Source organism: Hemicordylus capensis, chromosome 4 (genome assembly GCF_027244095.1).
Source record: "Hemicordylus capensis ecotype Gifberg chromosome 4, rHemCap1.1.pri, whole genome shotgun sequence".
NCBI lineage: Eukaryota > Metazoa > Chordata > Lepidosauria > Squamata > Cordylidae > Hemicordylus > Hemicordylus capensis.
The window spans coordinates 55,274,332-55,299,739 of NC_069660.1; the positions used below are offsets into that span (position 1 = coordinate 55,274,332).

At 45.2% G+C, this 25,408-nt stretch overlaps 1 protein-coding gene across 6 annotated transcripts in view; it reads left to right on the forward strand.

Moving 5' to 3' along the window:
• DENND2C (DENN domain containing 2C) overlaps positions 1-25,408 on the forward strand; it is a 76,530-nt gene that overhangs the window by 11,146 nt on the left and 39,976 nt on the right. For 3 of the 6 annotated variants that reach the window (XM_053249863.1, XM_053249861.1, XM_053249867.1), the window contains exon 2: positions 22,231-23,203. In XM_053249863.1, the coding sequence (XP_053105838.1) occupies positions 22,404-23,203 (800 nt within the window). In that variant the 5' untranslated portion in view covers positions 22,231-22,403. Of the gene's footprint in view, positions 1-4,468; positions 4,584-20,508; positions 20,971-20,991; positions 21,336-22,230; positions 23,204-25,408 lie in introns of those variants that run through there. The other 3 variants (XM_053249866.1, XM_053249865.1, XM_053249864.1) reach the window with 3 other exon arrangements.

The window sequence follows — 25,408 nt, forward strand, 5'->3', positions numbered from 1 at the left end:
TGTGGTTGCCAGGAGTTGACACTGACTCAACAGCACAACTCTAAATGCTCTTAAATAAGTAGCACCTGGAACATTACTTTTCTCTTGGATGAAGAGTGGGAGCAGAATGAGCATGAGTTTTGAATACTGTGGAGTGGAAAGTGGTAGCAGTGGGGGGGGCAATTTGGAGTAGGAACAGGGGCAGAGCCACCTTGGAGCAAACGGATTTGAAAAACCTGGGCCGCCACCCCTCAGGGCCGGCCCTCGGGCTGCGCCTTGCACCCCAGCCATACCCCCTTGCATCTGACGTTAGATGCAGGGGGCGTGGCTTAGTGTCTGCTGTCAGAGGCAGGGGGCGGGGCTAGGGGGCTGCGGTGGTGGGCTAGACCCGGGCCGCTGCTGGCCTCCTTCCAGCCCAGAATAGGGAAATGGCTGGTGGGGAAAGGATTAGGCACTCCTTTCCCTACTGCTCCTCCTCTCCCTATCAAAATTTTCTTTTGATTTGTTTTAAAAAGATCATCCGGGTAACTTTTACCCATCTGCATATAACATCTAATTTGCATCTAAGTACTTGTTGCCTTCCTCTGCTTTGGCAGTTGGGGTCAGCTGAGCTGAGTAATGGAAGGAAACAAGTTTTAGGATTCCCAGGCTGTTGTGTTCCTTTGCCCAGAGCAAGAAGGTGGGTTGTTCACGAAGGGCAGCCCCTGGAGAGGTTTATAACTTAACAATGATGTTTGCATTGCTTGCCATCCATTTTGGTCATTATAGAAGAGGAAACAATCCAACACACCCCTATAGGAGATGGCATTCCACCCCCAGTCTGAAAATCTTCCTGGGGGAATTGGGAGGTGGGAAAGGAAAACAGTGTTCCTTTACCCTTGTAGCAAGAGACCCAGATTTTTGGAAGATGGTGAAAGCATGCCGCATTCCCTTTTTGAGAATCTGCCATGGAGATTCTCACATTAAGACTCTGCTTTGTTTGTTACATTTTTATACCAACCCATCCAAAAGGCTCTGGGCTGTACACCATTTGCCCCATTAAATAAAATAATAGTATAATTATAAGTATTTATATACTGCAGTTAAAAAAAAAAGAAGGTTCCCAAAACAAAGACATGGCAAAACAAAGGAGACAGGGAGGTTTCACTGTTCCAAAGGTGCATGCCAGGGGCGTAACTATAATAGGGCAAGGGGAGAGAGTTGACTGGGGGCCCCCTGCCTTGGGGGCCCCCCCAGAGACAAGTCATATGATTGACTCCCCCAGCCGTGCACCCGTCCAGGCTTCCTTCAGTTGTATTCATCCTCCGAAATTGATGTGAGTGTTAAGACCTGGAGCTACCATAACAGCATGTCTTTCTCTAGTACCATTAAGTGACTTGCATTGACCACAATTTACAAAACCTTTTAACAAGTAATTTAGGATGATGTTCTATGGTCGCGCGCACACACACACACACACACACACACACACACACACACAACAGGTCATTACTCAAATAATGTTATTCCTGTGATTGCTGCAGCGCTGACTTAAGAGACAGGATAGCACTCTCATGGTGGTAAAGTAAAGTGTTCCGTCGAGTCGATTTCGACTCCTGGCGCCCACAGAGCCCTGTGGTTTCCTTTGGTAGAATACAGGAGGGGTTTACCATTGCCATCTCCCACGCAGTGTGAGAATGATGCCTTTCAATTTCAGCATCTTCCTATATCACATCTTCCTATATCAATGTAGGTGTTTCCCATATTTTGGGAAACATATCAGCAGGGATTCAAACTGGCAACCTTCTGCTTGTTAGTCAAGCATTTCCCCACTGCGCCACTTAAGGTGGCTCTTTCATGGTGGTAGACATGTGTCATTGGTGATTCTCAGGCTGAGCTGCTGTACTTTCATGTTATCCCATGACTGATTAGTACAATTATTTCACTACCACTGTGATGCAAGTCTCCAGTTCATTTGGCAATCCCTGCTACTTGCAAGGGAAAGATTCATCACAGGAAGTGTTGTTCGGCTCTCTTCCTTGCCTGGGCTGGCAGAGCTGAGTACGTGCTTTGGAGTCAGCTGGGAGACAGCATTTCTGCTTTTTGATTCACCCAAAGTCAGTCATGTCTGACATTTGATTTCACTCTTTGTGTGATCACAGGCAGCAACAAATGTTCCACTAGGAAGGTCGCTTGGTTTGATACCTGCTGGGTTGAGGGGTTTTATGCTGGGTTTGAAGGACACAGCAAGAAAATGAGGCCTTTATTTCTTGAAGAGGCAAGTTGGATCTGCCTCCTGTGTCTCTGGAGAATCCTACGTCTCTAGGGAATGGTCCCAAAGTCTCTTGAGAATTTAGCTAGTATTAGGTTTCTTTACAGAACTGGAATTTGGTAAGAGTTGCATGTGTGGTGTCCAATGTAGGGCCATAGAGTATTATATTCCTACCCACCTTGCCCCCCTCCGCCCCGCCTCAAAGAGAATGGAGCATGCCTGTGAATGTTCTGGGAGCACTGTCAAAGCTAAGCAAGTATGAACCTTTCAGTTCCGAATAGGAGATTATTAGGATCTCCATGGAAGGCATTCGGAGATTAAGCTAAGCAGATATAGAATTGATCAATGCCTGGATAGGAGATTTTCACGAACATCATGTAAGGCATTCAGAGATTCAAGGAAGAGTGGGATATAAGTATAATACTTTCAGAAAATGCTTTCTGCTTCTTTTACAAGACTGAAGCTGCCATGCTAGAGCTGGAATTCTGAACACTGACTCAGCATCTTTGCTTGCTGTGTTTTCTTGAAGCAGAGCTCTGAGATCTTCCCCCAGGCAGACAGAGGTCAACAGGGTAGCCCCCAAATGTATGAATCACTCTGGCTATACTGACTTTTACAGTGTTTTACTTTCAGCATGGAGAGAACTTCTGACCTGGAAGAAAGCAGCAGAATCTTAAGTGCTAATTAGAATAGGTGCCATTTATTTATTTATTTGCTTTGATTTCTATACCGCCCTTCCAAAAATGGCTCAGGGCGGTTTACACAGAGAAATAACAAATAAATAAGATGGACCCCTGTCCCCCAAGGGCTCACAATCTAAAAAGAAACATAAGATAGACACCAGCCACAGTCCCTGGAGGTTCTGTGCTGGGAGTGGCTAGGGCCAGTTACTCTCCCCCTGCTAAATAAAGAGAATCACCACGTTAAAAGGTGCCTCTTTGCCAAGTTAGCAGGGGTTGCAAACAAAAGAGGCTTTGTTGGTCCCTCTCTGCCTTCAGAGAGACAAGATGTTCACACTGGTGTCAGTGTGGCCTGAGGACACTGTTCAGCATGCCTGTGGTTTTACTGGAAAGCACTGCCCTCTTACCTGGCAGACTCTTCTGTTTTATTCTCACTTGGATAGAATGGATTGCAAAGGTGGCTGCTGGTCCTTTCCTCCTATTGTCATCCAGTGTTCCCTCTAACAGGGATCCCCAGATATTGTTGACTCCCATAATCCCCAAGCAAAAGCCATTGCAGCTGGGGATTCTGGGAGTTGTAGTCAAGAACATCTGGGAATCCCTGTTAGAGGGAACACTGTTATCATCTGCTCTTCTCTGTGCTGTAAGTCTGTATGCAGATATTCCAGATGCATTGTTGTGGTTGCCACTACTTCCAATTCACTTTTCTTCTCATGGTACATAGTTTGTATGGAGAAAGTGGCAAGCACCAAACTCGACAGTTTACATCACAAGAAATCAAACAAAATGCAGTATTGTGCGAAATGGTCAGGTTTAGAGTTTGTGCCTGTCATGTATGTAACAATCACATGCTGCTACACTAGTGACTTTAAAGGGCAAAAGACATAAAGTCTGCCTGGTGTCAACCCAGGTCCATAAGCACAGTGGCTGACATCCAGACTAATGAAGCACGGGTGAAGCTAACACTGTATACACACTTCAAAATGGGGGAAATTTTTTGTTGATCTCTCATTCCTACTAAAGCCAACTTAAAACTGCCAAAAATGTGTCCCTGAGGGCCATGCAGCCCTTGGAGACATATTTTTTGAAGTCGCAGTCTGCTTCAAAGGGAGATAGATTAAAATTGCACCAATTTGAAGTGTGTTCACAACACTAGCTATACCAGCACAACATTAGTCTTGATATCAACCACAGATTGCTGAAAAGATAAACTCTAACAAGATTGGGATTGGACTTGGAGTGGGCTGGGATGGATCAACAGGAGGGTCAGTCCAGAGGCAGAGTCATTTGCAGGCAGGGTCTGAATACATAATTGCAAGCTAAGGAGGCTGGAGTTAAAATGCAGGAAAAAAATTCTAGGGAGCTACACAAGCAAGGCCAGAGTCTTGCTGTTGCCCAGGCAACAATCCAGGCCTGACTTGGAAGCATTCATACCCAGACCAAAATCAGTATCAGAGGGCTTCCTGGGGAATGGAGCCTTCTGGGATTTGGGAGGACAATATGATCCCTTTTACTACTTAGTGGCTCACTGCATACAAAGCAGGAAGCTTGTGGTACAAGTTTTGGCTGATCCTGCTACCTGGAATCTGAATATAGGAAAATGGCTGTTACTTCCTAAAGAAGATTTCTGAAATCTGCTGGGTCACCTGAATGGAATTGGTGATTTTCTCCAGGTACCTAAGCAAAACAGCATTGTGGGTTTTCTCTGAGCAATCATGAAATATTGAGTCAGGACTGGTGTGTCAGCCAACTTGGCCAAGGACCCATAGCTGAAAAAAGATGGGGGCTGCCAGTACAGGAACTCTCCGAGCTGCTGTCACTACCACCAATAGGGCTCTTCCAAAGCCTTGTGGGGATTTACCTTAATGGTGGCAACGGAAAGTACTCTTTGATAGCTGTGTTGGCAGCTGCCATCTTCCTTTGTATGTTATGCAGTGCCCCTCCATTGTGTTCAGTGACACAAAGACATTGTATTATAGATATAAAAAGATGGCATCCAGCAGGATGCCCTCCAGTACTACTGAGGGTACCTACAAAGACACTTGGCTGAGGTCCCCCACAAACCTGGCACCAGCACTGCATTTAAGAACCAGCTTGAGGCTTCTGGTAATAAGAAGTGAAATAGGAACAGCCAAAGTTCAGTTTCTACACTGGTTGTTCTTCAGTAAGTGGAACCATAAAACCAGTTCATGTAATACCCTTCGTTTTTAGCCTACTTTCCAGTAAGCTTATGAGATCACCGAGCATTCCATGCGCCCGCCCACCCCCACCGCAATCAACTTCTCAATGTCTGGACCAATGTGAACCTAATCGGGTACAGTTGTAGGGACACCTCAACAGCGTAGTTTGTGATGATGTCATCCACCCCAATTCAAGATGGCAGATGCATAAATGTTTGAGGTGCAAGTGGGCTAACTTGTGAACTATTTAACTGATTTGAACCAAATTTGGTACAGTTTTAGTAAGTGACACACAGGGACACCTCAATGGTGTAGTTTGGTGATGTCATCCACCTTGATTCAATATGAAAGATGTGCAAACTTTTGAGGTGCAAGTGGGCTAACTGCTGAACTGCCTAACCTATTTGAACCAAATTTGCTACAGCTGTAGGGACACATTTTTGGGATGTCCCAATGGTGTAGTTTGTGATGATGTCATCCACCCCAATTCAAGGTGGCGGACACGTAAACATTTGATAAATTTTGATGTGTGGACCTTGGTTTGAACCAAATTTAGTCCAGTTGTAGAAAGTGAAAGGAAAGTAAGTAGATTACTTCTTACTAGAACAACTTGTTCTCCATTCAAGCAACCGCTCTTCTTCTCAGGCACATTCTTATTTGGAGAAATGTTTTGTATGAATGGATGTTATACATACACAGCCTTCACAGATTCCTGTGATGATGTTGAGGGTCAGGGGTGGGCTGCAGCTGGGAAAAAGTTCAGTTAATATGGGACTCTGCTCGCCTGTGTGAGGACTTGTGAGCCATCCTTGGACACACATTCCATGTAGAAACCCAAGAACCAAATGGATGATTCAAAATTACAGTCTGTTGTGGTTTTTTTGTTCTGCTAATTAGCAGCCCCATAGGGCTGCTTTGCAGATCTAGTAAAGTGGTGCTTTGAGTGGGGTGGTGGTGGAGAGTTAATACTTTTCTCGTGTGCCCCTTCCTCAAAGTAAATGATTCCCCCTCCCCTGCCACAAAGCTTCTGTAGCTCCATGGAGGGAGAAACAACAGAGAAAGCATCTACACCCCATCCCTTTCGCCACTTGGTGCTACTAACAGCTTGTGGGGAGGATGGATTTAAGGGCAAAGGAAGAAAGGGCTAAACACTTTCTCCAAGATTGCCACTTACTTGATCTTCAAAGCAGCTCCATAGGTCTTCTAATTAGCAAAACAAATCACAGGAGATCTTGATCTTGAATAGTTGAAAAGGACCCACTACTATTGTGATTTTATTTATTTTTTGCTGGTTGTATCTTGTCACATAGTTTTTGGTTCATGCTGAACATCAACTTGGCTCTTCCCATGTAAGAGAAAAATCCTGTAACAAGGGAGATAAAGGGAACTCAAGAACAGTCATTTCTCTGTTGGGTTGAATCTTTTGTGGAATATGCATCTCCCGACTATTTTTTTTCAAAACAAGAGAGAATCTTGTGGCACATTAAAGACTAACACATTTATTGTAGCATAAGGTTTTGTGGACTGTAGTCTATGTGTTTTGTTTATGAAAGCTTATGCTACAATAAATGTGTTACTCTTTAAGATGCCACAAATCTCATTTTTTCTGTAACTAACTTAACGACCTCTCTAGAAGTTCTCAAATGGAGTTGTACTTTCATCTTAATGAGGCAGTTTGGCATTCTCCATTACTTTAATGAACAAACGTGCATCTTACTGTGAAATTGAGTCACTTGAGGTTAATGGTTTGACTATGAAGGATGTGCCCTCAGCAGGAAGGATGTCAGTAGCATTCCACACCTTTCCTCTGAACATAGGCGTATCTAGGGTAGGGCAGGCAGGGCATGTGCCCCGGGTGCCACTTGAAGGGGGGCACCATTTTGTTTAAAAAAAAAAAATTAAAAATGGCTGCCAAAAACAAAATGGCCACCGTGCATGCTCAAATGGCCTCTGTGAGGCCCTAGGTCATTCCAGGCCTTCCAGAGGCCATTTGAGCATGCACGGTGGCCATTTTGTTTTCAGTGGCCTTAAAAAAAATATATATTTTTTTAAAACTGGCCATCGCACATTCTCAGATGGTCCCTACAAGGCCCTAGAGGCCAGCAGGGTGAGGGGGAACCTTTGCAACCCCCCCCCAGCCTTTAGGAAGCCCCCCAAAGGGGCTCAGGGGGGAAAATTAAAAAATTAATATAAGACACTGTACACATACAGTGGTCCCTCGACTTATGAACTACTCGACATAAGTATTTTTCGAGTTACAAACGGCAGTTTTAGATCGGTTTTAGATGCGGTTTTTTCGACTTACAAATTTTTAGATGGGGTTTCCTCGACTTATGAATTTTACATGCGGTTTCCTTGACTTGCCTGCCTGTTTACTGCCTGTTTATTCTTGAAAAGAAATGTTCCTGTGCAGTTTGCAAGCCTTACTGGGGGTCTGGGTCTTTTTTCTAGGCTCTGGAACGCATTAATCCGTTCCCAATGCATTCCTATGGGAAACCACTTTTCGACTTACGAACTTTTCGACTTACAAATGTGCATTCGGAACGGATTAATTTCGTAAGTAGAGGGACCACTGTATTCAGATTGGCACTATGTACAGAGAATCAGGGCCTGTGAATACTGAGCTGAAGCTTATGGGCTAGGATTGTATTCATTTGCTCTTACTTTGCTTCTTGTGATAAGTGAGTTAAATGTGATGTCTTAATAATATGGCTATTAATGGTGAGTTTATCTTTGAATCAGTGTGAAATCCTTAATATTAAGGACCACTGGGAGTTTCTTGCTCGCTTTCTCTCAATTTAACTGTCTTTCTGAAAGACTAGAATATATTCCAAGCAGTGACACAGTTTACTCTGCATAGCATTTAATTATTTACAGAGTATCTGGGAAAAGTCAAATTCTCCATTTATTTTTAAAATGTATGTAATAATGGTGCTACAATGCATAGTAGAGAATTAGACAGGCAGTTCTGTAGTTTTCCAAGTACACCTCCATGTAGTATTTGGGTATTTCATGAGCTGCAGCATACTGAAATTTGTATTTTTCCAGCATTTTTTGGTCTGGCTAAGACCACTGCTAAATAGTTTTTGAAATATTAAAAGATTAATGAGCCTGACTTGTATTTTTTTAGCTGATATTATGGTAAAGTTATCTGAAAGATGGGTGTCAGATGTTTGGACAGGGGGTGCAATTTCAGTGCTTGCCCTAGGCGCTATTTTCCCTAGATACACCTCCTGCCTCTGAACTTCATGAATGAGGGTGTAGGTCCATTGTAATCCTTGGGTAACTGAAGAAAACCTTTTTGAGTTGAGATGTGTTATTGCCTCTACCTCCATCCCTTTTCCTGATCTCTTTTCTGTCGTCATGTTTCCTTATCCCACATTGGTGCTAGTACTGGGGATTTGGAGATGCCAAAGTAAACTGAAGTAATGTGCTGAACCAGAGATAAGAACTGTGGAGTGTAGCATGTCTGAGAAGCTTCCATCATTTCCAGTACATGGCATGCCTTTGTTCAGAAAAACTGTTGGTTCTGTTCTTGGCCTTTGTGAAAATTCTAGAACAGGGGTTCCCAACTCTCTCTCTCTCTCTCCCTCTCTCCATTTAGTCGTGTCCAACTCTCGGTCACTCTATGGATCAATGCACTCCATGCTGTCCTATCTCGTACAGCTTCCTTTAATTCTGCCATGGTCATCCCAGTGTCATTTTTTATAATATCCAGCCACTGAGTACAAGGCTGTCCCCGTCTCCTATTCCCACTGATCATTCCCAGCATAATTATCTTTTTGAGTGAATCAGCTTGCATTACATGATGAAAATATGTCAGTCTTTGTTTGGTAATCTTAGTTTCTAGCGATATTGTTGGTTTAACTCTAAAACTTCCTTATTCATACTTCTTGCTGTCCATGGGGTACGAAACATTTGCCTCCAACACCACATCTCGAAAGCCTCTATCCTTCTCCTATCTGCCTTCTTCAAAGTCCAAGTTTCACAGCCATATGTGGCTATTGGAATTATTATTGCATTAACTAATCTGTATTTGGTTAGGAGACTAATATCTTTGCTCTTCCAGATTTTACTCATGCTGATCATTGCGGTTCTTCCAAATGCTATATGCCTCCTGATCTCAGGGCTACAGTCACCACATTGATCAATTTTAGAGCCAAGAAAAATACATTCCTTTACTACATCAACTACCTCATTTTTGATCTTCACTCTGACTTGTGTATTATCTGCAGTTGTCAATATGTTTGTTTTCTTGATATTAAGGTGCAATCCAAAAAACGGATGGGAATCCATGTTCTAGAAGAATTTCAAATAACATTTAGTCTCACTCTAACAAGGTTTTCCAAAGCAGACTCCAGACCTTGAGGCACGTCACATGACACGTGTGAAGCGCCTTAGGGGGTTCTGCGGGGAGAGCGGGCTTAGCCTGCTCTCCCTGCAGACGAGCAGCTGCTTGTAGCTGGGCGGCCGGATCAGCCGCCCACATGACTGCCAGCTCCATCACGCAGCCAGCAGGGGCTGCAGGCATCGGGGGCCGTGTGGCCCTCGGAAGTTCCAGGAGGCCCCGCACGGGGCATCCTGGAGAGATCCCTGAGCCTAGGAGGCTGCTTGCAGCTTCCTGGCTGGGGGTCTACTCATGTGTCTCCACACACCGCAGCGACATACGAGCAACAAAATGAAATCAATGGAGCACTCACTCTGTTAACCTCGTTTAAGGGGAGGGTGACTTAGGCGGCCTAGCTGCCTTGGGAGCACCAGGCTCACCCGTGAGCCCGGTGGTTCCCACAACCACTGGAAAGCAGGCTAAGTTCCCTTCGCCCGCTTTCCAGTGATCGTGGGAATAGCTTCCCTGTCTTAGGTCTGGTGGGGAATGCTCTGAATGAGAATAGGTTGTATAGACAGGCATCATTTACTGCAGGGCAGGGAAGCATGAGCTAACATGAGCCAGCGTGGTGTAGTGGCTAGAGTGCTGGACTAGGACCGGAGAGACCCGAGTTCAAATCCCCATTCAGCCATGATACTAGCTGGGTGACTCTGGGCCAGTCACACATCTCTCAGCCTAACCTACTTCACAGGGGTGTTGTGAGGAGAAATTTAAGTATGTAGTACACCGCTCTGGGCTCCTTGGAGGAAGAGCGGAATATAAATGTAAAATCACCAAATCATCGTGATCCTGAACTTCTGAAGGATTGTGGGGCATTTGGCATATTTTCAGCATTTTTGTTCCGACTGATGTGTCTGGTGGATGGCAGGCAGACTTCTCTCAAAGAGTTAAGAATCAAGAGTGTATTTGAAAGGGTAGTTTCAAGAAGTGACTTGGAAAGCTGACTGTGATCACAAGGAATTAATTTGTGTGCATTCTGCTGGCTCCTGCATGTGCAGCCTGGTAATATGAGACGATGTGTACGTGTGCTAGTGCCTTGTTCCACCATTCTACTGTGATAGAAGGACTGCAGCAAGGGAGGTTCATACAGACGCAGACGTACTTTCATTGGGTGGGCTCAGCCTCAACAATGAGGGGAGCAGCAATATCCAAGAATGCTGGTAGTGCTCTCGTTTTGGAACTCGTGGCTTCAGGAAATTGAATCCTGTTGGGAAGTTTTGCATGGAAAGTGCTTAAAATGTGTTCTGGCTCTCTGTGCTGGAAATATATTAGAGCTTGCCTGTCTTTCATATGGTAAGAACACTTGATAATAGAAAGGGCGATCTCTTTTTGAGCCTTGCAGCATGGAGATCCCCACCCCCACCCTTGCATTGCTGATCTGTCTCCAAATCTGTGTCTTGTGAATTTTTTCATTGTGAATGCCAATCATCATCCAGTTCATTGCTGATGCTCAAAATCCAATAAAGTGAGACAAACCTTAAAAATGGCTGGGAAACCTGTTTATAAAAGCACTCCAGAATAATTTGTTGTTCCTGACATGTTTTGAGTATGATATAACTAAATCTGAGGCCACGGTCATTTCAAGTCTCTTTATGAGCGGTGTTTTCCTTGAGGTAGTGTTTGTCATTCTTTTTCACTACTGCTGCAGTCATCCAAGAACACAACTCCCAGCAGCAAAGGGAGAGACTGAACCCTGTTCTCGTTTGCTATCAGCCCTCATTTGCCATCACTTCTAGGACATCAGTTGCCAACAATGGAGAAGGGGGGCAAAACCAGCTGTCCAGTTTTCCATCTGATGATTTAGGTGCTTGCTATACATATTCTTATGTCTGGTGGCTATAGGACACCTCAAGTCTCAGAGGCAAGATGCCTCTAAATACCAGTTGCAGGGGAGCAACAGCAAGAGAGAGGGCATGCCCTCACCTCTTGCCTGTGGGCTTCTCAGAGGCATTTGGTGGGCCACTGTCTGAAGCAGGATGCTGGACTGGATGGGCCTGATCCAGCAAGGCTGTTCTTATATTATGTTAATTGTTCTGTGGAGTGTTGATTTTATTAGCTGCCTTGAGCATGCATATAGAGAGGCAGGATATTATATTGATTTCTTTAAAATATTTATATCCCACAGCTCCACTACCGTAGTGCTCAGGGCAGTATATATAATCTAATCAATCAATAAACTGGTGGGTGGGGTGGAATCTTTTCTTGTGCTTATTGTAGGAAACCTGGCTGCCATTTCAATCCCTTTTTATCACACAACCCTGAAAACAGGCTGACCCGTAGGCTGAGTGATTGTGGTGTGAGTTGGGCCACATAGTGAAGCGGTTATGTGAGTGCCTCATTGTGTACCCAAATCCCAGTTTTTTCAAAGTAGTCTGACAATGCTGATCACTTTCAAGTACCAGTTAGTTTCAGGTTGGAAGGAGAGCTGGTCTTGTGGTAGTGAGCATGAATTCTCCCCATTACTAAGCATGATCCACTTTTGTTTGCATTTGAATAGGCTACTACATGTGGTTTCTCGATACATGTGGACTTGATATAAGGTACCTTCTTTTGTTCTTAACATTTACAAGACTGCTTCAGCATGCAAAAATACAGTCAGGATTAACTGAAAAATGGATATAGATAGAAGGAAAGAACAGATGGGGAAAGGGTTGTAGAAATAATTTTCAGACTGATCCTATGCATGTCTACTTGGAAATGAGTTCTACTGAGTTCAATGGGATTCAGCTCCCAGGTAATTATAAATAGGATTGTAACCTTTGTGTGGAGGAGTTTTCCCTGCTGGATTAAACTTCCAAAAGAACCCATGCAAGAGTTGTCTAACTTTCCCTGAAGCGGAAGTGTTTTGAAATAAAGGACATGTTCTGTGGGGCTGTAACTTTCTTGATTAAGGGATAATGCTGTAAAACAAAGGACATCAAACAGCCCTAACATGAAAGTACCTGAAAGATCAGTTGATGAAACTTCTTCGTGGTGTTTCAGGAGGCTAGTAATTGAAGAGCAAAACTTCTTAAATTATATCCATATTATATATTATAACTTCTTAAATTATATCCATATTATATATTATAACTTCTTAAATTATATCCATATTATATATTATAAATTATATCCATATTATTTGCATGCAAATCAGACGAAAACCAATGTAATCTGAACAGGATTTGTTAGGTGCTCTCTGACAGCATAGAATCTGAATCACAGGTTGAGGTGAGGATATATATGTGCTAATAGTCTCTATTACTCAATCTTTATTATGAGACAATGGATTTGAGAATATATATATATATATATATATATATATTTGCATGACTTGGACTAATTTGAATAACTTTGCCTGTGATAGCTGCTGAGGCCAGTTCTGGATCAGCAGGGCTTGCCGCAAATTTTGTAACCTTTACTGGGAAGGCCATGATTTGATTCAATTTCTTATGCTTACACTTATTCTGAAATTGAAAAGGCCAATTCTCATTATAGTTGAAGGAACTTTATAATGATGGCTGGGGTTTTCCTACATAGAAACAAGTCTGGGGAATTTATGATGGGGAAACCCTTCCTTGATTAGGAAAGAGCCAGAATGCTGATGTGTGTGTTCCTTGCCTCACCTGATAGACTCAGATTCAACCATGTCCATGTCTCAATCTGGAAGGGCCTTGCTGACATCTAAAATAAACCACGTGTAGGTCAGTTTTGCAGTTCTGGGAAGTGCAAATCTTGCAGTTCATAAGTCTGTTGCTTTTGAACTGCTGCTGACTGTATCCTTTTGAGGTGGAATTTCAGTGAACCGCATGATGGTGTTTGGGAGAGTCTGAATTGAATTCTTTTGGTGAGATTGTCTGCCAGTGTGTGAGACAGCAACTCTCTTTTAAAAATAAAGGCTGGGCCAGCAACTTTCTACTACGCATCTTACCAGAATGGAAAGGTAGACTTTTCCAGGACAAAGTCACCTCCCTTGATGGCAGCTGTGCCACCTGGTTTGCAAGCCCATGCAAGTTAATACGTGTTTCTGTTCTTTCTCTCAGGTGTAGAAGCTAAATAGACACCCATGTGGGCTGTGCCTAAGGCAAGAGGAAGCGCTAGCTAATTCACATAGGTGTTTTCCAGATTGCCCACTGCCACAGATTCACAATGTATCCCATAAGTGTCCCTCCGTATTGCCAGTGTTTTGACATCGCACTCGCTGCACTGTCAGCAGGGTGCTATTCATATTTACCATGCCCTGTTTCAGATTTTAATGCTGTGTTGCACCCCTACAATGTTGTAAATGCATTGCAGGAAAGTAGCTGTATCTTTCCGTTTTTAGGAGGCGTGCCCCATTTTTAATGGGCTGCAATGAAGTGGTGTTTGGATGGTTCAAAACACAGTGTGATGATTTTAGTGAAGTGGAAAAGGCAGGGGACGGGAAGAGGCTCAGTAGAGGAGGGATGGATGAGCGAGCCAGGAGAGAAGTGTGGCTGGTGGCGCAGGCACATGGAATAGGACGGCCAGGTCCGCAGAGCGAGGTCATGGATATGGCCCAAACCAGCTGGAGCAGCAGAGCATGCAGCCCTTTCGCCTGCCTCCTAGCTGCCCTTCCTGCGGATGGGGTGAGGGCAAAGTGGGGCGGGGTGCTGTGCCCATCCAGGCTGGCTGCGCAGCAGCTCCTCCTCCTGCTCTCCGCCACCACCTGTGCTGCCCCTGCAGGCTCCCCTGGGCCCGCCCACCTCCTCCCCTACTCCGCTGTGCCCTTCCTGTTGCAGGTATGGGAGGTTGCTGCTGCGCTGCCGCCTCCTCCTCTGCCCTTGGGTGACGCTGCAAAGCGGGGCCCACTTGATCAGGCTGTAGCCTCACAGCCCTCGGGGTGCAGCTCCTACTCCTTTTGTCCCCCTCTCCCCCAGCACAGTTTGCGGGGCTAGGCAGCGTGTAATCTGGAAAATGCCCTGCCTTGAAAACACATTGGAGTGGACAGAAAATATGAATGGCCACCCAGGCTGCAACGAATCATTGAACAACCCTTTACTCTTGGGATGAAACCATTGCACTATTGCATCATACTTTGCAACACTTTAACTGGTGCAAATCTTTGAAAACTCCATGGGTTTTTTCCCCTCAGGCAGAAAGGAATCTGACTGTATTTGAACCAAAACAGGTTTCAAGAATACATTCTAAAAACCAGTTGAGAAGCTCAGCTTGTTCTGAGAAAGCCATAAGGGAGCTTCCTCCCACTTCTTTTTGTGGTAGTGAACAGCTAGACAGGCATCCTTACCATGCTTCAGAACTGAGCCACAAGCTCAAGAGGCAGATCTTGTCTTTTTGAAAGCTTTTTTTTTTTTTTTTTGGCTAAATGAGGTAGGGGCTGTGAGTGGTGGGAGGGGGAAGTTCCTCCCAAATTTTACTGGGTGTGAGTATTGTGCACAGCTTTCCTAGAGTAGTTCCTGTAGGTCTGTGCCATCTTGGAGACCATATAGTAGTGCTGCAGTAATGGAGCTGCTATAGGGTGCCAGTGTGTACTGTGCATGCCTAGAGCAATCTTTGAAGTGTTTCATTGTAGTTTCTGGAAGAGGATGGCCCTTTATTGAGGGATGGGGAGGATCAGGGTTATGGGTCAGCCTTTTTGTCTTGGGTGACAAAATACTAAAACTGGCTTTCTATCTAGGGCTTCATTTGTGCTAGGGTTGCGCACAGTATCAGGGAAAGTGAAGTCGTAATAGCGGGGGAAAGCCATAAGCATGTCCAAAGTGCCTTTCCCTAATTATTGAGTAACTAGGACATAATCTGAAGGCACCTGAACCTTGCAGAAGCTGAGCAGATCTGGTCCTGGTTAATGCCTTGATGGGAGACTGCCTAATGTATGCTTCTGAGTTCCATGGAAGAAAGGTGGGATTAAAATGTAATACATAACCACAGCTCACCCATCCATCTCCTTGTGTGTATCTTATCTCCCAAAATCATGTCCCCATGATCATAGGAAAGGGATGGAAGGTGATTTTTCCATCTTTCTGCCTATTAGAAATTGGGTTTTGAGGGCAGCTGTCAAGGCTGGTCAGCATGAGTTCTGCCAGCTCTTTCTTTAGAATTCAACTACTGTGTGAACATTATCTTTGAAGTTGTTGGTAAAGGCATAAGCTGCTGCATCATTCTAAAAAATGAATGACTGCCTGTTTGGGAAGCAAACCTGTCTCAGTTGCCTACCATATATGATCTTGTATATACCAAGTAACTGCTATGAACTGGGATAAAGATAAAGACCAAAGACATGTTGCTGGAGGACACATGAGAGAGACCCTGCCAGGAGGGTGCTGTTCCCTCCCCCACCCCCAATATCATCTTTCCAGCTGAGACTGCTTCCACAGAGTCAGCTGGCAAGAAGACAAAGTCCACGATGCACAGAAGATGCAGCATGTAGGCCTGTCTGCACTGCAGTTGTAAGTGCGATGGCTTTTCTCAAAATGTCCTGCTAATTGCAGCTCTGTGGGGCACTTAAGGTTGGAGACAGATTTGTATATATATACAAAGAGACCTCATCACAGCATGTGCTCCAATTGCAGAGTTACCCTGCCTTTTCAAATGTTGGGTGTCTTCAGCCATGTCACCTGTGTGGACCTGCAGGAGTGGAACCAGCTTTGCATGGTCCTCCTACCTGACTTTGGGACTGATCTAGTTGAGCTATCACTTTCCCACACTCAGACCCAGTCAGAGAAGAAGTTCTCTGGTGAGATTCACACTGGTGAGTAGTTGTTGCCACTTTGCCACTTTGGATCCACAAGCCAGGCCCATAATGCTCTTCCTCTCCAATGAGTCACGCAGATTGCGATTTCTGGCAAGGTCTGCATCCCAAGATAAGGGAAATAGGTGGTAAACCTGCAGAGGTTTTAGTGTAATTGCAACTTGTATTGATTCTTATTCCCATCTTCTTGGGACTATACTGTGGTAGCAGCTGTCTGTGTAGAGAAATCCTCACTTCTCAGCAAAGAGAGCTGATTTTCCCAAATCAGAAGCATGCAAATCAGCAGTATCTATCATGAAGTCTTGTTTCCCTTTGTGTTTGTGTCACATGGCTTTTCAACCTAGCTGATGATGATAATCATACTCAAATATTTACTTCAGAGTGTTCAAAGAGCTCCACGTGCATTATTTCAGTCTTCTTAACAAGAGGTTTCTTCTAAAGAAGGTCATTACTCTAATCCTCATTGCAGGTGAGGCTGAGGTTAGAACTACACATTGTCTTGGCAAATGTATATTCCCAAACCACTGTTTGCTGAACTGAGGTGGAAGGGGCATTTGTAGGGGACAGTTGGTGGGAGGGAAAGGTGCTTATCTCCTCCCATGCTAGCCTGTTCTCCCCTGAAAATGCCTCCCAGGCTGTTTTCCCCTCAGCCAAATTAACCTCCAGTTTTGGGCCAGGCAATTACCCTGTAGTAGACGTTGATTAATGATTATCACCGAGTGTCTGGAGGGGATGTCTGCTTAACAGCAGAATCCAATGCTTGTGGAGTCTGTACAATGACACATACATAGTGGGACCAAAAGCCTTCTCTAGCAGGTTAAAAGCGTAATCTTCGCTTTTGCAGGCCTGATGCTTAAAAAAAAAAACCTATACAAAAGAAAGCTAAAATTACATTACAGAGCAGCATATATCCTCTCTTTGCCGCAGATGCATGGGGTATTGGCCTCTAGGGGCACTTTTCAGGCCACTTTTTACACTATTTCTTGTGCTTGATACAAACGCCTAAGTGTACAATACATGCATCTTGCATCAGTTGTGAATATGGCAAACATTAAGCCTGCCACTTTTCTCAACAAGATATGTGGAGTGCAAGGAGGGTAGGTGTGCCTATTGAGGGAATCACTGAGAGCAGTTAGTTGGGGCAGGCAGGGGTCTTCTGATGCTGGGATCTAGAGAATGGCACCATTGTTCCTCATGCAGAAGGGGCTACTTGGGGCTGTGTTTGGGAGCTCTCTCTTTGTCAGGGCTCTCCAACTGAGTGTGTGTACTGTCTTTTCCTGCTGCCACTCTGGGAACGGTGCCAGGCTAGTTGCTTCTGCTACTGGGTAGATCTCCATCCCCTGCACTCTGCCAGGACCAGCAGGCTCCAGTGTTTGAGAGTGCCTGCCTATGGGTTTTCATCTCATTGTGCTGCCACTTGTTCCTGTTGGCCATAGTTTTGTTACGAACACCTCTCTTCAATGTGTTACAAACTAGAATGGAGAAGACTGCTTCTTGATGCTTGTGGGCTACCGTAAGCTCACTTGTTTTGTGTGTGTCCCTTTTTTTAAAAAAAAAAGTGATTGTGTAACTAACATCCTCATTTTCGGGTTTGATCCTGTGGTTTTTATTCTGCTTTAACTGTGTGAAGTCATTGCTTGAACTTTCCCCCTAATCTGCAAAGGACTCATACTAGACTGCCTAACCTCCTGATGCCATTCTGAGTACCCAGAATGTTGGGGGCAATATGCTAAATCATTGTAAACCGCTTAGAGAGCTCCGGCTATAGAGCGGTATATAAATGTAAGTGCTATTGCTATTGCCTTTTCTCAGTCTCTGGCTTGCCCAAAACATGCCTCCTCTCCCAACCTGGGTTCTAACTTCACTGCCGTGGCCTTTGACACTGACAGTAGTCAAAAGTTACAATTAGAAGGGACCTTGAAGGTCTCCTAGTCCAACTGTGTGCACACTGCAGGAAACTGCGGCAGCATCCCTGAGAGATTGATCAGCCTCTGTTTGAAAACCTCTGGCAAAGGAGAACTCACCGACTTGCCAAAAGATTATTCATTGTCAAACAGCATTATAAGTTAAGAAATTCTTCCCGTTGCCCAGCCTGAATCTGCTTCCTTCTAGTCCTGCCCTCAGAGGCCAAAGCCAAGGGCCAAACTGCATGTTACATGAAATATCACTGTTTGTTCCTCTGTGTTTTTCAAATGTAAGTAGCAGCCATTGGGAGGGAGACAATAAGGACTGGGACCATGGTGTGCAGTGAAAGATATTTAACCCTTCCCCCTTGCATGACTGTTTGTTTCAGTGCCGCCTTGTGGGGAAGCTCCTACAAGGAGAAGTGCTTATCATGAGGACCATAGCGTGAGGGGAAAGAGTTAAATAACTCTCCATTCGAGCATGAGCAGCTGAGGGAAACATAAAATAACCGATGAAGACAGACATGCCCGCAGCCAGCCAGCGACAGCCACTGTCCCAGACAATGGGTGGGACTTGGCGGGGCAGCAAGGACGGGAGGATGCGGGAAGTGCACTTTTTACTTCTTGGGGTCGTGGTGGACAACTCATTGAAAGTGTCGTCTCAGTGCGCGGAAGCTGTGAAAAATGCTAATTCCATGCTAGGAATCATTAGGAAGGGGATTGAAAATAAAAATGCTAATATTATAATGCCCTTATACAAATCTATGGTGCGGCCACATCTGGAGTACTGCACACAGCTTTGGTCACCGTATCTTAAGAAGGTTATTGTAGAAATGGAAAAGGTGCAGAAGAGGGCAACCAAAATGATTAGGGGCCTGGAGCACCTTCCTTATGAGGCTAGGCTACAGCATCTGGGGCTCTTTACTTTGGAAAAGAGGCAACTAAGGGGAGACATGGTTGAAGTGTATAAAATTATGCATGGAGTGGAGAGGGTAGACAGAGAATTTTTTTCTCCCTCTCTCACAAAACTAGAACTAGTGGTCACCCCATGAAACTGAAGGTTGGGCAATTTAGGACCAACAAGAGGAAGTATTCTTTTCACATAGCACATAATTAATCTATGGAATTCTTTGCCATGGGATGTGGGTGATGGCCACTAGCTTGGATGGCTTTAAAAGGGACTTAGACAAACTCATGGAGGACAGATCTATCAATGGCTACTCGTCTGATGGCTATAGGCTACCTCCAGCCTCAGAGGCATGATGCCTCTCAATACCAGTTGCAGGGGGAGCAACAGCAGGAGAGAGGGCATGCACATATCTCTTGCCTGTGCGCTCCCCAGAGGCATCTGGTGGGCCACTGTGTGAAACAGGATGCTGGACTAAATGAGCCTTGTGCCTGATCCAGTAAGGCTGTTCTTATGTAAAGGTTAATTGACACACTCAGCAAATCCATGTTGTTTTTCTGTAGCGGCCTGGCCCTGAAAAGAGGTAGGCACACAAGGATGTTCAAACTTGGATCTCCAGATGCTGTTGGACTACAACTCCCATCATCCCCCAAATGGCCAAAGACCATTATGGCTGGGCAAGATGGGAGTTGTTGTCCAACAGCATCTGGAGACCCAAGTTTGAGAAGCCTTGGAGGAAGGGAAATGGACAGGATAAGTGTCATTTCAGTGGGGGAAGAAACAGCTTGGGTTAGGGCCGGCCGGCCAGTATATACTTCTATGGTGAGAGCTGTGAAGCAGACAGTAGTGAGCCTAGTGGGTTTCTTTGTTCTTTGCTTCTCACCACCCCACCCACAACAGCCCATCCTCCCTTTCCTCTGGGCCTCCACGGCCTTCAGGGATAGTAGCAGCTGTTCCTTTTGAGAGAGCATTATCGCTCAGTGCCGACCTGTTATGGAGGGTCCGTTCTGCTACTGCTGTGCAGAGGGGGCGTAGAAGAGGGTGACTCCCAGATGCTCAGGATGTTTTGAGGCTGGCCTATTTATAGTATTTCTGTGTAAGGCTAGGGTGGACTCTCCTGAAAGCTCTGGGGGGAAGGGAGCTCTTGCAGCAAGTGAAGAGATGGAACAGCCTGGCAAAATGCGGGAGAGCTTTGGCTGCCAGAGTGAGCATTGCCAAATGCTGGGCATCTCCACGTGGGCTGAAGGACTCGACAGCAAGCTTTGAGATGTGGGCAGGCATAGGGTGGGTGCAGAAGCCTATAGGTGAGCGAAACCTCCAGTGACTAGAGGGCTCCCTCCCACTCACTGTGATGCCTCTTTCTGCACTCCAGCCTTTGCTCAATATTCCTGCAAGTCCTCCATTAGTTATTACAGCTGGATATTTCCATAAGTGGAGAAAGAACTGTGAAATCTCCCTGTTGCTGGCGCTTGTAGCTTCTGGTGTGACAGTTGTTCATTGTTACCTGCTGGTGGCAGTTATTTTCTTAGCATGAGAACCTTCCAGCATGCTGCACCTGTTATACTTGCTAATTTATATCTGTACTTCACTTTTCAGTTAAGAATGACTTACAATTAAAATCCATACAGAGGTACAATATAATTAGGTACAATATGCAGGTACACAGAGGCATAATATAATTAGGCATGCATTGGGTGTGTGTGTGGTGGGGGGGGAAGTCTCTTCTGTCCTTTGGCAGTTGGTGATACAGTTCAAGTTCCAGACTCTTCCCTCCTGAGAGAGGCGGCAGAAGGACCTTCAGGTCAACTTGGAGTCTGGCTGATGTAAAGACACCACTCCTCAAAATCAGCCCTTCCATATCTTATCATACAGATATGGGAAAATCTCTCGCTCGTTGGTGTTTGTGGTAGCCAGCTGTTCCTGATATTAACTGTGGAACTGTCTTGAAGGCAGTGACAAAGATTTTGTTGGTGCTAGTACATATTCTGTAGCAAACCTCATAAAACTCCAGGATATGTCCTTCCTGCAGTTTTCCCATCTGAAGGACCCCAAAAAGCATTTTTGATAATCTGCTTCAGAGCAGATGGTCTTGCAGCTGTGGTGGGCTTGGAGCAATACTGAGGCTGGAAGGATACTATACACACCTGTGCGAATGATGGGAAAATACCTCATTGCACTGTCATCACCATGCAGGGTGTGGGGTGAACACAAGCCTGTCTCTGCCACCTCTGCCTGCAGTGGCTATGGGAGGGTTGCATCACTGTCTCGCCCTATTTCCTGTTTGCGAAACAAAGGCAGTCTCAGCCCCAATCACTGCTCTGGGAAGTCTTGCTAATTGTCAGTAAGTATACTGATTGCTACTAACTAAAATGACTCTGGAACTGTAGTTATGGCAGCATTTCCACACTAAGAACAATCAAAGTCTACAGTCTGTCAGGACCTGGACATGAAGGGCCAGAGGGAAGCATGGGGTGCAAGTCAAGCTACATCTAGAGCAGCAAATGAAGCAAGGCACAGGAGTGTGTTTTATTTGGTTTTTGTTTTTATTTTATTACATTTCTATACTGCCACACATAAATGTACGATGGCAGTTTACAAAAATAAAACCATGGAACCACAGTTAAAAACCAAACATTAAAACAGCAGTACAACTAACTTACAATTGGTCAAAGGCTTGCCTAAATAAATGAGCCTTCAGAACTCTTTTAAAGCCTACCAGAGATGAGGAGGCTCTTATACCCCCTCAGAGAGTTCATTCCAATGACTTGAGACTTTGTAGTGACAAACTGCATCGTTTGAGTCTCCAAGCCGGAATAAAGAGTGTTATAAGGCCCGCCAGGCCCCCATTGTAAACTATTTTGAGAACCTCTTTGTTGAAAAGTGTTAAATATATATATATTTTAATGAGAACTTAGCTTTTTAAAGTTCACAAAGCTAGAATGTGTGGACGTTCACAAAGTCAGGTGTCAAGAGCACCTGGCAGTGGAGAAACCCTGGTGCAGTGCATTGTGTGATGCTGGGGGACTTCCTCCTCTAACTCCCGGCTCTGCCACTTGCTGCAGCGCCACTTGTGTGCTGCGCGAGCAGCAGAGCCTACTGGGGAGGGTAGACTGAAGCAGGTAGGAGCCTGCCTACCCACCAACCCTCCCCAGCTTGGTTCATGAGAACGACTTTAATGTGTGGAAAGGCTGTTTGTGCCTTCCTTCTGATGGATATTTTCTGACTTTCTTCTGCAGGGTGGCATCAGGATGTGTGTTCCCTTTCAGTCTGGAAGTTGGATCATTCTGCAAAGTGAGATTTGATTGGCGATGAACAGGGCCTTGATTTGGAATTACAGATATCAGATACCCTGCAAGGGGCTGGAGGCAGCATGCGGTGATGGGGCTGTAGTGAATGTTGCTCGCCTGCCATGCACCCCACAGGAAGTGCAGACACCAGCTTTTCTCGTTCTGCTGTGCAAACCCTGTCTCGTAGCCACTGCCGGAACATAAAGCAAAAGATCTCTCAATGGGAAGGTCGGACAAAAGAGAGCTGCCTGGAAGAAAGGCAGAAACCCAAGGATTTTGGGGTCAAGTATGGCCATGAAGGCAAGGTGCAGCAGCCAGCAGGTCTTGGGCATGGCAGGAAGATTGAAGGGCTAGCAAATGTCCAGAATCTTGGCCTAGATTTCCGGGAAAACTCCCATCTCTGTTCTGTGACTGAAGAGGAGGTTGAGAGACTCCATGAGGCTCCAGAGAGCCCTGTGGCTGAGCCATTCCCCAATGGCGTGATATCTGAAGGAGAAGAAGATGAAGATGACTGGCAAGGAGAGAGGCTGCCCCCAGGGAACTTCTACACTTCTCGGGACATTTGGAAACAGATAGAAGCCCTTTCTGCGGACAAAGTCCTTGCTGTAGCATTGGATTTGAAAAGGAAACGGGAGAGCTGCAGCTCAACAGAGAAGGAGCTGAATGTGGCTCCAGCAAAGAGCTTGGAGAACATTTACTGTGATGTCGAAGGCCAGGAAAGGCAGTCGGCCATCAACCCAGTGCCCAAACCACGAAGGACTTTCCGCTACTTGTCAGAAAGGGACCATGCAGACATCCCTAACGGAGGCCCCATTGAGCGGAAGCCACCAGGTCATTGCTGCAATGGTGGCTGCCCTGAAGCAGCTTCCCGTGATCCTGAGCAGAGAGTAACTGGCAGAGGAATCCGAGGCAGATCCAAGAGGTAAGCAGGAGTGGTTTGTCTGAGGGATTTATACTCCACCCTTGAGCTTTGTTTTGCCCCTTCCAAAGCATCTAACAACAGTTAAAATGACATATTCAAATAATAACAAATAAAACAGCAGAACTGCTCTGTATAGACATCACGTCACAGAAGTTGAATAAAACTAGCTCTTACCACAACTAAACAAAGCTTAGGAAAATAAGAAGTTCTTTGTTACCAAAAAGACAGCAAAGCTGGCACCCAGTGAGCCTCCCCAGCGGGAGCATTTCAAAGGCAGGGCACCACAACCTAAAGGCTCTCTCCCTGGCAGCCGCCCACCAGCTTTGAAAGGTGGGGGTACCTGGAGGAAAGCCTCTGGAAATCACCTTGACATGCAGGTTTGCTTTCTTGGGTTCCTTTTGTAAATAAGATCTTGTGATGGGTCTTCTGATGGCAGTTTGCTAGGTTAACGTCCTTAATCGGCACAAGTCCTTTGCAGATGTTCAAAGGGGGGCTCTTGCAGCGTGTGGAGTTGCGAGGAAGTGCTAGGCACATTGCGCATCTGCAGTTTGCCTGGCATGTATGCTTTTACATACATATATGCCAGAGAACATACACAGGGCAGTGTTTAGCGCCTGAAGCCACAATGCCGTTTCCTCAACCACATTCAGTAAACTTGTACAGGATTGTATAGTGGGCTCACACACAATAAACTTGTATAGGATTGCAGCCTGAACATGTAAGGAGCAGTGTTCCCTCTAACATGGATTCCCAGATGTTGTTGACTACAACGCCCAGAATTCCCAGCTGCAGTGGGTTTTGCTTGGGGATTCTGGGAGTTGTAGTTAACAACATCTGGGAATCCCTGTTAGAGGGAACACAGGTGAAGAGTGCCATCAGGTTCCCATGCACAGGAATAGCCAGGCATACACACCTCCATCTGGTTGGTTTGTTTATTACATTTCTATCTTGCTGATTTTCCCAAGGAGTTCAACGTGATGTACATTTTTCTTTTTCTGTTTTACAGTCACAACAAACCTGTGAGATAGGGTGGGCCTAGAGAGAGTGCCTGCCCCAAGTCACTCCACAAACATCATCGCTAAGTGGAGTTTTGAACCTGGGTCTCCCCAGTCCTATCTAAAAGGTTCTGAAGAATTTCCTCCCCACCATTTTAAGAAATTTTCAATTCAATCACTTTGATGTTGGTGTAGAAATACATAAGGGAATCCTACCATACATTTGGCTCATTCACACAATTCTAGTTAGGCTAGCAGAGCCAACCCAAGTTAGGGAGCTGTGTATTCTCTCATTTTCGAATTACCTGTGATAAAAAAGCAAGGGAGGAGAGGGAGGAAGTGATCACCTGCTAAGCAGCAGCTAGATTGGAGGGCTCCGTCCTATGCAGCTGCTGTGCCAGGTCTTTAATGAGGTAGGATGAAAAGCCGTCTGACCCAGCTGCTGCTTAGCCGATGATCTCTTCACTTCCTCCCCCTCCCACCTTGCTTTTTTCTCACAGACAATTGGAAAACAGGAGTGTGCACCTCTCCTGAACTTGGATAGGATGTTTCTCCTACCCTAATTAGAATCATGAGAACAACCCTATTGAGTAGGAATGCAAATTCAACAATAAATAAATAAATCTGATTTAGCCCAGTAGAGACATTGTTTCCCCACCATTGGTTAGTGTATGGTATAGTGTTATCGGCATGGAATCCTGTGGTTCCCTACAAATCCTGTGACTTGTAGTGATTCCCTACAAATACAGAATTTGATATTGAAATAGAATTCAGCTACTTGAAAACTGAAACCTTTTCTTTCTTTTATGGGAAGATCTCTTAGTTGTGAAGAATCATGAAAGTGTGTAGGCAGCACCTTATTGCTTACGTTGCAAAACTTGTTTAGACTTTATGATATTCAGATAGTAGAATTCAGCTTTTAGTGCATAATGTGGGTTATCCTGGGGCAAATTTTACATTGACGTGTAGGGTATACACAGACTTACATTTGTATGCAGTCATCAAATCTTGCAAACTAGAGGTCCACACATTCATTTGCTGCAGTCACTGGGAGAAGCATGCTTCCCACCTATGACAAGCATGAAGCTGAACATAACAGAAGCCCCCTCCCCCACTTCCCTGTCTCAGTGTTGGGGAGGAAAGCAGGGGCTCAACTTCCCAGAGGCACTCCAAGCACTTCAGCATGAATTCAGAGCCCTCTGTCAGCAAA